This window comes from Betta splendens, chromosome 10, assembly GCF_900634795.4.
Source record: "Betta splendens chromosome 10, fBetSpl5.4, whole genome shotgun sequence".
In the NCBI taxonomy this organism is placed as follows: Eukaryota; Metazoa; Chordata; class Actinopteri; order Anabantiformes; family Osphronemidae; genus Betta; species Betta splendens.
In genome coordinates this window covers 621,022-635,069 of record NC_040890.2, presented here as the reverse complement: position 1 = coordinate 635,069, position 14,048 = coordinate 621,022, and the positions used below count along the sequence as shown (strand labels likewise).

Below are 14,048 nucleotides of genomic sequence, written 5' to 3'. Positions count from 1 at the left end.
AATGAAAGAATTCTAATTTTATTGTTAAATACAAAGAGGATTTTGCATATAGTATATATTGAAAAGCCTTTCAATAAAGGCTTTCTATTGTATAATAGTTTAATACAAATGCCCACTTACAACTCATTAATGACTGTTCAGTTGTGTCATTCTTCAACTAACATACATATGCCTTGACAACATAATGAAAAGACTGAGGTGTCACATCATTCAGGAATGCTCTGTAACCATAAATTCATCAAAGTTCAGACTACATCCTCCAGTGTCTTTATGTGAAAATCCACAGAACATGCTCTGCTACTGCAGAGGTTGTTTGAGTTCAAACAGGCCTGTTCCACCCTTAACCACCTTCCCCACCACCAGGCAGGCTGATGGGGAGACCAACTGATCATGCGACCCTGGAAAGAAAGAAAATGTAACATTAGGAAACTCTTACCGATTATGGCCTGATGCCACGTTTTACAACAAAAACACATGATTATTCTTTTTACCCATCATTGTAGCCTGTTTGAGGAATTTGTAGCTGGTCTCAAAGGTCATCTGCTGCAGAGGGGATGAGTTGGACCTGATGGCGTGCCGGTTCAATGGCTTATATACACCTTCAAAACACATGTAGTCTGCCACCAATGACAGATGTCTGGGGTCCACCTCAATACCTTAACACAAAGAAATACCCATGTGTAGTGTCTGAAGGCCCTTATATTTAAAGTGGTTGAATGACTTTGTTTACCATAGACAGCAAATACATCCTTGATCTCCTTCTCTATGACCTTAAGAGCCACTTCAATCCCATAGGTTTTAGCCATGGCATGAACCTCATTGCAGTACAGTCTGTTGATGTCCAAGATCTTAAAGCAAAATTAAGAATAATCTCAGCTTTATAAGACTTTGCAAGAGTCACATTATGATCGGTCGGCTGTCAAGTGATAAAGTGTAAAACCAAAAACAGTGTTGTGCTACGCACATTGCTGTGTCTGAACATTTCATGCATGTTGATGCCCTCTGTGTTAAGAATCATTTCTTTCTCTCCCATCTTTGTTGTGGTTTCACTCAGCAGGCAGCGAGTCAGGCCCTTGGTTTCCATGATGACGGCATTTTGGGCCAGTGTTGAGAGCACTGAGGTCAGGTCAAAGTGCACCTTGCTCACTGGCAAAACCATGTCAACCTGTTAACAGAAAAAACGCATGGATGAATGGGAGATTCAACCTTAGAATGTTTTAAACATCTTAGTGCTGACACATATGAACTCACCTCACACCATAGTTCATGCTGGTGATCGTAGCAGTAGCTCTCTATTGCTGGGTTGGACTCCAGAACAGAGTTAATTCTTATTTGACTCAAGGATGCTTCTCCTCTTCCTGCCCCCCCTTGTTTTGGTTGTTTCTTCTTTTTCTTCATCCTTGTCTCCACAGATTCTTGCAGAAGCTCTTCTAAAGTGCTGTTCTCCCCTTTCTCATCCTCTTCCTCTTCCTCTTCATCCAACTGATCTTCTTTATCTTCAGTGTTGTCACCTAGGTCCTCCTCCTCACTTTCATAGTCCACCTATAGCAGAAAACAAAAATTGGCATTAAACATGTCAGATATCAGTATCTGATAAATCAACAACAAACATCTAGTCCAAGTTGTAATGTAATAATGTTTTTGTCTTTATTTTGCCACAGAATATTGGAGCGGCTTAGTGGCAGACTATGATTTTATATCAGTACAAATGTAAGCAGTAAAATAAGACAGTCACTTCCAGTTCGAGTATACTTTCAAAAAGGAAAGATCTGTTAAGATCTGGTGGCTGATCATGTCACTGTCTATCAGCTTGTTTTAAAACCACAAAAAGCATATTTTCTACAGATATAAGTTATGTCAAAGTTCACACCCAATCCTCTCAGGATGCTTAGTAGCTCCCGAGCCCTAAAACTGAAGGGAATGTAATGAATGCTAGTAGGAAAGCTTTACTTAGCATTTGTAATTCTGATATGATGAGATGTTGCAGAACTGCTCGAGTCTGACTTCAAGAGGGAGAAGTTACATTTTTTAGTTTACAAGTCAACTCATGTTTAAGTAATCACTTCTAATGGGTTAATGATCTGTCAAGTTTAATGCCATTAAGCTAATTTAAAGATACGTGAGGTATGTTTCCCAGAAGAAGCAATCTGAATAAACATGCCACAACACAGCACAGCACCGACTTTACCATCAAGCAATCCTGTAATATTTTATCTGTCCTCATACCTCCTCTTCCTGTTTGTCTTGTCTCTTGGCGTCTGAAGCATCCGCATCACCTTCGTTCCCCTGGTCGTCCACAATCTCTCTGCCCTCTTCTCCCTCCCAATCATCTACCTGATGACATGAATATGGTTTGGTTTAAGAAATAAAAAAACGTACAACACTGATGCAAAAATAAAATAATAAAATAAAAAATAATACTGAATTAAAAACATAAAAGTTCAAAACAGACCCCTGCTGTGTCAGCTGCTCCATCATCGTCATGGTCCTTATCTCTGAGAGTAGCCTTTCTCATCTCCACGGTGATGGAGGCCAGCTTGGAGCTGCGCTTCTTAATGGCGTCGAGGAGAAGACGGAAAAACCTGCAAGCATTAAAACGTTAGATTTTGATACTTGATAAGACATCATAAAATGTGCAATTCCTCTGAGGTTAGATTTGCAGTAATTTTAATCCACACACACCTTGTTTCCATGTAGTGGAGAATATGTTGGGGTGACAGCATCTTATCGTCACAGTACCGGTCATGAGGCAGAAAGTGGAAGGTGACTTTGAACGTACGGAGCTTTTGGTGAGTTTCAATGCGCAGCGACTCAACCACATCAATCTTCTGCAGCACCTACATACAAACACAAGCATATACACCTAAACACATCCTTTTTAGTTTACGGATGCCAAAGTTTAATTTTAACATAATGTTATAAACATGTCTAAATACTGTACTTCATGAGAGGAACAAAAAAAACTACTACTGGATAAAAATGAGATAAGGCAAGACACACCGAATAAACAGGAGATAAAAACTAAAATACAAAAGGGGGGGGAACTTTACCTCAGCCAGACACACCCTTGTGAGTTTCTTACGCAGGGTCTTGGCCTTCTTTAGGGCTTTCCTGTTGTTCAGCACCGGAACACTCATCATAGGAGTCCTAATGTTGGAGCTGGCCACCATTAGAATCTCTCTCAGTCTGGGAAGTACGCGGAAATATACAGGCTTATCAACAAGGTATCTGATCATTGTGTGGTGGTGACAAACCTTTGAGGGATACAGCTAATCCACTAGATATGAAGTCAGTTTAATTGTGGTTATGCCAGATATGACAACCCAGGCAAAGCAGTATGCTTAATAAGTAATACATACAAAAAGGTCTAAGATGGAAGTGGTAATCTACACAGCACCATTGAACTGTTGAATGCAAAGCTGTCAATGCTGCTGATGCGTGGTGTTGAAAAACACAAGCTGGTGACAGGTTTTGTATCTACAATATACAGTGTTGCCACTGTGTAACAGAACAGCATGTTGCATTAACTAATGCTGTCTCGTCCCATGGCGATAAAGAGTGCAAAGGTCAAATGAAGTAGTGATTACCGAGGTATTCCTAATGTGACGTTCATCTCTCCTCTGCCAGCAAAGTGGAAGGTGTTGAGGGTCATCTGAGTGGAGGGCTCTCCTATAGACTGAGCTGCCAGCAGACCCACTGCTTCACCTGGATCGCACAGTGCCCGCTGCCACTTGTAATGCAATAACTGGCGAAGGCTGTAGACAGGCAGCCAGGAGAATCACGATTTAATATTTAAATTTTAACATTTTAGGCTAAGGAAAAATAACCATTGATGAGTAATTGACGGTCATAATCGGTAGATTAAACAGAAAACATCTGCTTTACAAACAGATATTTTTATCATTGTTCGAAATAGATTCTTTCTTTTAAATTTACTATTAATGAGTTTAGGAAAACAAATGAAAACAAGCCAAAGAGAAAAGCTTAGATGAAATAAAAAATAAAAAAGGAACAATTCACAGTGATGTAAATTAAAAGAAAGATTTTGGGTAGAGAGAAGCAGGGGTGTAGTAAAACAAAACACAAACTAGACAGAGGGACACGACAGACAAGAGATGATGTAGCCTGACTCCTTGAAGAGTGACATTCCATTTATCCTTTAATTAATTAATGAGTGACTGGGACAAATTCATCAAGGCGTTACTGAGCTCACCAAAACGATATGATCAGACTGGACAGACGGACAACGTGGATCTGAATTTACAGATCACACCTCATACAAGTGTGTGTGTATTATTCATGATAAGGCTAACGGTTTCAATTATGAAATAAAATGCAGTACCTGTGCGTATCCAAGCTGTCTGGACTTGTCTCAGTTCGATCCTGCAGGTATTTCTCTGCAATGTCATGAAAGTTTTCAGATACTGAACCAAAACTGATGTCTGGCCTAAACAAGCCCAGGGAGGGCTCTGGGCAGCGGGAGGACTTCTTCGTGTATTTTGACCTGCCAGCTTCATCCAGGGAGCGCCACTGCTGTAGAACCTAGGGAGAAACAAGTTTAATGCTCATCAACCTACGTCACAGATTACAGTAAAAAGCAGCTTTTTTGTGCAAAAATACCTGCATTATTGCAGCTTCTCTGTCGTGGGCATTCAACTCTGACTGTTTTAGCTTGGCCAGTTTCTTTTGGGAAAACAACAGGAACGCTCCTGACACATGACCAAAACATGTTTCTTTTACATATTCAAAGATTGTAAAAGGCAATTAATGCAAAACACGTATTACCACTGAACACTGACAAGAAGCTTATTGTTTATATTTAGCATTCAAATTATCAGTAAATGTCATACACACATGACTGGAAAGTACCATTGCCACAGAGGTTACCACTGCAGGCGTGAGATGATTTAATTGCAGGAAATGCTTTTTTCACCCACATACCTTTTCGTGGACACGCTGTCTCTCTCTTGGTTTTCCAGCGCTGGATGGCTGCAAAGTGTTGATTGGCAGACCGAGGGTCCAAACGTGCCAAAATCTTATCAAGGCCCTGAGACCTTTTAATGACCTGATGGGAAATGAAATAGTTGTTTAAGCAACTTTTTCTACCAACTCTGCAGGAAAATGAGGAAGGCCAGCGTTTGTGTTTGTAAGCAGGACATATTCATCCCCAGTCACCATGGTAGAGACGTGTAGGGCATATTTGCTGCATCTTTAGTGTAGCAGCCATTTTGGCCAGTGGCATCCACTAAGGAGGAAGCACTGAATTTGACAAAACTGCAACTTTTATAATCATTCATCTTTGCTTTTTGCTCACTGACTTGACAGTGACTTGAAGTCGGTGTAGGTTTTTTCTGCAGTAGCTACTCTTAGAAAGCTTCTAATAATAATAATAATAATAATAATAATAATAATAATAATAATAATAATAATAATAATAAAACTTTATTGATCCCACTTTGGTGAAATTAATCTCTGCAAAAATGGTGGGCACCCACAGTGTGAGGTGTCTTACTCAAGGATACACTGGTGCTCTGGTGGGCTTGCACTTGGAACCTTCCGCTTCCCAAACCAATGCTCTACCAATTGAGCCACCAAGCCATGAATCTACAAGCTACAATCCCATCACTCTCTGGAGGGCAACATTGTCATAGAAATGTTATAAAACTACAACCTATGGCATTGCTGATCATTTTTCCCTTAGTAGCTTCAAAATATGTCAGCGCTCTTAAGCTAAAACCTGCATAAGTGAAAATGAATCAAAAATATTTTTAACAAGAAGTAAGCATCTGCTGCTATGACCATAAAATTACAATAATCTCAAAATAATGTCTAAATGAAACCCGAACACTGTGTGCACGAAATTGAATGTTGTGAACAGAATATAGATTAAATCTATGTGAACAGAACCTCATTATCATCATCCACAAACATAATCCTTTTGTGTATAACTACATGCATTGGAAATATAAGAAAATGTCTAAAGAGTAGACTTGCTGAAACACAGTGCACAGTGGGATTTCTATTCAATGTTAAAAAACATATCAAAAGTCACAAAAATACTTCCATATTTTGGTTTTGCACTTTGTTACCTCATAGTTGTCCTCTATGAATGGAAACTGTCTTGGCTGCAAAAACTGAGTCTTGGGGATGTCTAACCCGTCTTCACCGTACAGGAACTGGACCACAGATCCATCACTGTCCCTCACAGTCAGATCATACTGTACCACCAAACCCTCCAAATGCTTGATGATACACCTGACAGAGCAGAGAAGGCGAGTGAGAGAAGACAGATGAATTTCACCTGCTGGTTAATAGCATTAAATTGACCATCATAGAGATGCATATTCTCCTATGACCACTACATTACCTCTGCAGGTATCCTGATCTAGATGTTTTCACAGCAGTGTCCACCAGTCCCTCCCTGCCAGCCATGCAGTGGAAGAAAAACTCCTGACCACAAAAACATAGAAGGACATGGATGATGAACCAACAAGAGTCCTGATAAATTAACCATAGTAGTTCTCACAAGAGGTGAGGACTTTACTGTGTAACAACCTGCATCTCAGTCTATTTTCATACCTGTGGTTTGATGCCTGTGAGGAACCTTCCAGAGACAAACCCCCCAGCACCAAGCGCAGGGTCATATGGCTGGAAGCATGGCAAAAACTTCCCAGAAGGCATCAGGGGAGGTCTACGGCCCTCCAACTCTATCTGACCCAGCAGACACGAAATCTGAAAGACATGCAACCACTTTAACGGACAGTTTGAGGTTTTCTCGATTAGCTGTTCAGAAGGTCAAACTGGAGCTGGGTATGATAGAAAAATAGCTGGGCTTAGTGTTGGGGCTACCTGCATCGTGTTAACAGTAGATCCCTTGGCTCCTGATTGGACCATCAGCTGGAGGTTGTTGTCTGGGAAAGCAGTGTGGAGTCCAACTGGCATGCACACCTATGAACACACAGCTTTCTTTTAATTACAGTAAACCAATATCATATCATGTCTGAACAATTACTGTACAATAACTAAACAAATGTACACTGAACTAAACACTAACCATCGGATTTATTAAAAAAGAAAAAGTTAACATTTGCCCTCTGGCTGAGTCAAAACCTCTGTCATTCAGTGGTGGTTAGACTTTTGCTGCTTGTCAGGGGCAGGACATGCAGCACGTGGAAAAAAGCACAAACCTGCTATATAGGAACATGTCTCGTTATTTTATGGAAATAAAATAAAATCAACTTCAAGAGTAGCGGAGGGGTGCCTTTGGGTTACCCCTAATATAATTCAGGGAAAACACTGCAACATCATGACCTGGGGCACCAGCCACAGTAAAAAATGTGAGAAAAGTTACCTGCCAGGTTAAAATAAGAGGTGGATGTGGTTTGGATGCTGATTGCACTGATACCTAGTAAGATACAGTCAATCACAGTAACTGTGGGCTATAGTTACCTTGTTGACATCATTGTTAACTTGGTTGGCCAGTTCTTTAAATTTATGGTCGGCCATACTGAAGTCTCTCTGGTCTGGGTTGAGGTGGGCGTCCTGCCAGCGGCTCTGAGCCTCAGCTTCATCCACACTGGAAGGCAGGTTGAATGCAGCCAGAAGAGCCTGGAAGAGAAAAAGACACAACAACTTTATCTTTCACCCTTTATCATACGTAATTGATTAATACTGCGATTTAGGTCACTGTCAGTAGGTCACTTCGAACCCAGGACCTGTGTGTCAAGTGTTCTAATCACTACATCGCTATTAATTAATTAAGATTAGACAAATGTAGTTAGCACTGTTGCCTCAAAGTAGGGAGAACTTGAGCCTTTCTGTGTGGAATGTGCATATTGTACATGTGGCTTCCCTCCACAGTCCAAAGACATGCAGCCTGGTTAGGTGATGACTCGAAACTGCCCAAAGGCGTGGTTGTGAATGACAGTCTGTTTCTGTGCATGACCTCATGATAAACTGGCAACAAGTCCAGGTTGTGTAGCCGACATAGGGGAATAAGCAGTTCAAATAATATGTTATTGAATGGATAACATTCTAGCCAGTTTGTGAGCAGAAGACATTTACTCCTAGCAGCCATGTTAAAAGCGCTGCGTGGTCAATTACCTATTTAATGTAGCAGCCATTTTGGCCACTGGGATCAGCAATGAAGGAAACACTGAATTTGACAAAGCTGCAATTCTTCTAAATGCTCATTTACTTTTGACAGAATCTAACCAACTAAGAGCTTACTTTGGTTCCAATTTTTAGAGACTCTTCAATTACTTTCTTCCTCCGTTTGTTGGCGCCTGGTTTTACCAGGATATCCTCAACACCTAAGCACACAAAGATTTAAAAATAAAATGCATCAGAAATCAAAAACGGACATTGTACTACTGCCAAGATCTGGCATCTTGACATGTGGGTGTTGTTACAGTAGCCAGGTTGTTACCCAGAGTGAAGCCTCTGTATAGCTGCAGGTAAGCGGTGAAAAGTCGGGCCAGACAGCTGAGCAACTTGCCACTGGTCTCCCCTCCATACAGCTCGTAGCAACAGTGGACGAGTCCGTAGGCTGAAGAGCCGTAATGGGCTTTATCCAGAACCCCCACCAACAGCTCCCCCTGGCGAATCACCACCTGGAAAACCAAGGGCAGAGGAGGAACAAAGCTTAAATTGGACTTTGTCAAACAGTGACTAGTAAACTAGTGCCAGTAAAATTTAGCGATATCACTGTTGACTCATACAAGTTTACAGGAAAGTCAATTAGTGCCACCCTGTGTATGGAGTTTTATGAGTACCTGGGAGTCACACATGCTGTCAGGTTTGTAGCCTGGAGCTGCACGTGGTGGGACTTGAATCCACGCCTTGCAGGGTATTTTTGACTTGCCAAGCAGATTAAGAGGCACAGCTTTCTGTGGGATCACATTCAGCAGGACAGTGGACACCACCTACAAGAAACGCTGAAATTAATGACATTTTCTCACATATAAATTCAGTAATCTCCATATTTGCAATTAAGTCCAATTACCTGTTTTCCTGTCCACAGCTGCTGTGGTTTGAGTATAGCCGGTGGGAGCAGTTTCACTCTGCCTGTTTTGTCAGTCAGTCCTCTGTACACCAACTCTGTGTACTGGTCTCTGGTGAAGAAACAGCCACGAATCGTCATCCTTGTTCCTGACACCATGTGGTCTTGGATCAGACCTGCTAAAGGTTTGCCGTCCTACAAATACAAGAACAGTGCAGCACGGATGCTTGTTTATGTACTTGTGTATAAGAAACTAAAGGCTTACACCAAAAGATTAAATGCCACTGTGCTAGTACTTATCCATTAAGTAGAACGTACAAATAGTAAAATGATACAGTACGTCACAGATTAACAGAAACACTACTGTTAAAGACAGAAAGAAAAAAAGCTAAATTATGGAGTTCTATCATTTTGTGCTTTTGTTATGATGCTTATATGCGAAATAAATTCCCACTCGGTGACAATGAGCAAAACAGAATCACAATTAAACAATTGAAAATCTTTTGTCTGAGTACAAACCTATAGTCAACTGTGTTCTAAGACAATCTGCTCTGCACAGAATGCATGGACTCACCTTGGGGACGAGGTACTGCTGGTGAGTGCTGACTAACGTGTATGCTTCAGCCCTGCCCAGCTCACTCTGAGGGAAGTGAGCATTCATTTCATCTCCATCAAAGTCGGCATTGTATGCCTTGCAGTTGGCATAATGGAGCCTAAGTACCTGTACCATTAACAAAGATCTATTAAAATGTATTAAAGGAACACTCAGCATCCTGTAGCAGACAGGTCACTCTATAGCAAAGCCATAGACCAAATCCTACCTTCTCCCCTGGGAGGATTCTGGCACAATGAGCTTGTATTGAGGGTCTGTGCAAAGTTGGTTGCCTGTTAAGTAATAAGACATCTCCATTCTTTATGTGACGGTTCACCTTAAAACACACAGAGACACACACAGAGACACACACACACACACACACACACACACACACGTTATTTCATTGATGAAGGTTTTGTGTCTTTAAAAGGCTACAGTTAAAACCACAGCATTTCACTCACAATCTTCACTGGCATCTTATGTGGACCTGGACATGGAGTGAGCAGCTGCTTGGCTACTGCTTCTCGCTGGGCTAAATTTGTCGCTGATAGGATGGTTCTTCTGCCATCCTCGTTTATCACCATGGATGCACCAGGATGGACGTTGGGCCCATTGAGGACTGCCTGACGCAGATCCTTCACATTCCAAGGAGTGACGGGCTGAGGGTAGGTCAGCTTGGTGGCAAACACCTTCAAGAAAATATGGAAAGAAGTTTAATGTGGGTCAACTGAGGAATTCAACAAGTATTGTTGTCTGATTATTTTTTCTGCTTTTCCACAACAAGATCAGAGAGAGAAGCCTATGTACCATTGGAATTCCTATCTCATCGGTTCCAATGTACATGTCTGGACAGATGACAGATCGTGCTGCATAGTCCACTCGTTTGCCCATCATGTGTTTGCGAAACAATCCCTCCTTTTTTTCCAGAATCTGCCAGGAAGAGAGGACAGAAATCATCACTTTTTACGTCACAGAAAGTCACCTACACTGTTCCATGTAACTAAGGATCATACCATATTTGATGTGTAAGTAACAGACAACGGCTGGTAAAATCTGCTGTTATTCGTGGGAAGGGTGACACGCTGTGTGGTGTTCGGTGCAATACCTGTCTGATTCCAGGGTATTTCTCTGTCATCATTTTGTCCATGTCACTATCAAAGACTATGTTGACATGGGTCTGTAGTCGAATCCAGATGTTGTAGAGTTTATCTGTTAAGGTTTGCCCAGGGATCCCAGAAAGAAATGACTGGTCCGTCTCTTCCGGAGCCTGGCATGAATGAAGGAGGACAGACAGGCATGTTGAGTGGTGGTTGACTGGCCCACAGTAACAAGGTGATTTAACAGGATCTTCGCAGTTATTGCTTTTTATGCATTATGAATAAGAGATCATCACCTGCAAACATGATATTACCTCTCCTTCTTCAATAGTTTTCTCTCCAGCAATGAGAGCCAGAAGTTTCCTTATGACTACACAGTCCTTCATTACAGCTTGCATGTTGACTGTCTGACCATTCGTAAACATCTGGTCGCCCAGTCGATTGATTGGCCGATACCTGTTGAGGGACAGGACGTGGTGTTTTCATATTACAGTAATTACAGAAGACAGATGAAGATGATGTTATCTGAACACTTGTGATAGTTATTTATTTAGATTTGCAGTTTATTTCGCCTGTGCATCCCTGCTCACACTTACAGATGCTGTTACTACTATTGAATGTAGATTAAGATATATACATTCAGGGTCTGCACCTGCAAGGTGGGACCACCAGCAGCTCTAGGAAGAACAAGTCAGGATGAAGACTGTTCTCTCTGTCCTGCGACGTCATGGCCCCCTCCAGGCCGGAAAACAGACTCTTCAGAAAGAAACCTGAAATTTGAAAAAAAAGTTGATTTTTTTAAAGTTATGTATACACAATTGTTATATATTAATATGGATGATGTTTTACTTTACTACTACTATTACTACTACTACTGCTGCTGTGCTTAACTACCTTCTTTTTAAAATATGTAGGAAATAAATGCGTTTGAGATCTGGGACTAACAAAGCAGCCACAACAAGCAATTTAATAAAATCAAGTGCATCATCAGCTGATTTTTTACTCTACCTTCATTTTCCCACAGTTTGTTGATGTGATCTCTGGCAGTGCTGGCAGTCAGGTAAACTCTCTTTCCAGCCATCAACTCTTTTGGAAAAAGTTAAAAACAGGCAAGCCATTTTTTACTGCATGAACACAGTGTGTATAATACTTCAGATGCAGCTTCCAATAATAATCTAGCAAATGGAAGCTCCTTCCAATCCAAACAAAATTAATATGTTAACCTGATGGCAAATAATTTATTGGCGAATGTACAAAACATATTTGTTTTCAAAGTTTTCCATGTTTGTCTTTTAATATTACTTACCGTCAGTATTGGCACTGGTCTGTATTCCTGATGGAATCGTGACAATCAGCTTACTGTTGTGTTCACGACGCACTGTAAACCTGCCACTCCTACAAACACAAGCATTCTGTAAACCATGATTCAGTAAGGAGGATTTCAGAGATGAATTGATCAATATCCACCCCATGTCTCCAGAGGTCTTACAAAGCTGACTTCAACCCTTGCATCATTATTTTGTCATGGTACCTGCAGTAAGGACATTTTCTTGTTTTCATGTGGACCTTCCAGAAGTCATTTATCAGACTGCTTTTCTTCTCAACAAGGTGTTTAATCTGAAAAAAAAAACAAAAAAACATGCATAATCAGGTGGGTATGCTAACATTTAGGCTCCTTGATAAGGTTCCAACAAAAAACTATCACACTTAACGGGTTAACAATATTAGTATTTAAGTGACACAAGGCACTCTTCAAGTGCTGATGTAACTGCATGTGTTTTAAAGTGTACTCACTGGTTTGATGTTCTCCAAACCTTTAGTGTTCTCTGCAACTGCTGCGTCCGTAAATTCCCTAAGCACCTCTGCAATCTCATCCCCAGTGGCTTTGGGATTCTCCTCCAGGTACTAACAAAGACAAAAACAGTGCATTATTCTTTTTGTGTTGTGATTACCATTTTAGAATTAAAATTTAATTACGTCTGTGTGCCTTCTAATATTTGTCTCGAGTACAAATGAGAACCCACCTGACTAAGAACTTGCTCTACTGTGTAGGCCTCCTGCATGGCTCCATACTCCACTAACTTCAGCTGATTTAGCAGTAGGTGGATGGCTGCTCGAGGACATGTTAACATGTTACATGCCATACACGAACCCCGGATCAACAGGTACAGTTTCTAAATGAAAGCAATTGAGTAGAGAAAAATGGGAACCAATGAACACATATTCAAACCATGTTGAGGAAAACGTTTAGAAACCAGAATTTAGTTTAATCATATATACAATGACTATATTCGTGAACTGTATTTTGGGACGGGCTTACATCAAAGAAGAGTGGGTTGTATACAGGGAGAGGCAAATCTACATGCCCCAGATGACCTGGACAGTTGTTGAAGTCCTGGCAGCAGGTTGAACACACCTGAAGAAAGGAAACAGGATAAACAATACATCAGATTACAAATTAGGAATCTATGGCAAGTTAGAGTCTAAATATTGTACTGTAATATGAAAAGTGTGAATCATGATTTCAATAAACTCTATCTGTACCTCTTTGCTGTCTGCCGGTCCAAGGGCCAGATCATACAGGCTGTTTGGGGCTACATTTCCGACAGCATCCAGGAACCTGAAGTTAGTGATGGTTTTTACGCTCAACTTCCTGAAGAGAATACAAAAGAAATCCATGCTTACATTGCCTGTTTTCCCCTGTTATTATGCATCCAGTTCTGATCAGTGGTCATTTTATCACTGCACTAAGCATGCTATTTTTTTTTTCAAATCACACCAAAATAACAGGTTAGAATGATTTACATTCCATTACGGTATTTCTAATACTATATTATGATAATAGGTTTAAGTTTAAAGTATTATGAGAAAACCATAATGTAAAATCCGCCTTTCATTTAACATTCAGAGTTGATACAGGAAAACCAGATTCGGTTTGACACGTAGTAAATATAAAGCAGCATTAAAAGTTATTATCACTGACACACAACTCAGCAGTGCATGAGTGTGACTAGCTGATAAAGTTCGAATAAAGGCTCCATTACAGGGTTGTTACCACCAGTGTACGTGTTTTGAACTGTTTAGCCAAAAGCTAAGAATTTGCCACTCACCTTATTTCTTCCGAAGTGTACATGCCAAACGACATGCCCTCCAAACGCCGCCATGGCACTTCTTTTCCAAACAACATTTTTAAAAGTAACCGGACTTTTGGTGTCTATTAACACAAATTCACGTCGCACATGCTACACAAACTTGCTACTCTGTCGCACGTGGGGCGGCCTGACCGAACCGCACCTCAGGAGGGGGGCACATAAGCAATATCACTATTCTCTACACAAATTGTTTTGAATATTAA

At 40.8% G+C, this 14,048-nt stretch overlaps 1 protein-coding gene and 1 non-coding gene across 3 annotated transcripts; both read right to left on the bottom strand.

Moving 5' to 3' along the window:
* Nucleotides 1–2: 2 nt before the first annotated feature.
* polr1a (RNA polymerase I subunit A) lies at nt 3–13,991 on the bottom strand. 2 transcript variants are annotated; one of them, XM_029165503.2, is made up of 37 exons: nt 13,804–13,991; nt 13,238–13,346; nt 13,014–13,109; nt 12,718–12,867; nt 12,488–12,598; nt 12,225–12,310; nt 12,000–12,088; nt 11,702–11,779; nt 11,346–11,463; nt 10,990–11,149; nt 10,702–10,863; nt 10,404–10,526; nt 10,058–10,285; nt 9,823–9,930; nt 9,576–9,722; nt 9,005–9,196; nt 8,775–8,924; nt 8,429–8,612; nt 8,230–8,312; nt 7,450–7,608; nt 6,850–6,948; nt 6,580–6,732; nt 6,368–6,450; nt 6,090–6,255; nt 4,942–5,065; nt 4,621–4,709; nt 4,343–4,542; nt 3,588–3,755; nt 3,051–3,186; nt 2,683–2,837; nt 2,453–2,582; nt 2,227–2,334; nt 1,252–1,542; nt 965–1,165; nt 731–848; nt 492–656; nt 3–398 (listed from the first exon to the last, which is right to left on the bottom strand). In XM_029165503.2, exons 1-37 carry the CDS (start codon nt 13,878–13,880, stop codon nt 298–300), a joined length of 5,097 nt encoding a protein of 1,698 aa, XP_029021336.1. In that variant the 5' UTR covers nt 13,881–13,991; the 3' UTR covers nt 3–297. The 2 variants fall into 2 exon arrangements, with proteins under 2 accessions (XP_029021336.1, XP_029021337.1); XM_029165504.3 differs by having other exon boundaries at nt 11,008–11,149.
* LOC114865103 (small nucleolar RNA SNORA5) lies at nt 5,143–5,279 on the bottom strand. The gene has a single exon (XR_003787482.1). It is a non-coding gene; the product is annotated as a small nucleolar RNA SNORA5 (small nucleolar RNA).
* Nucleotides 13,992–14,048: the final 57 nt, after the last annotated feature.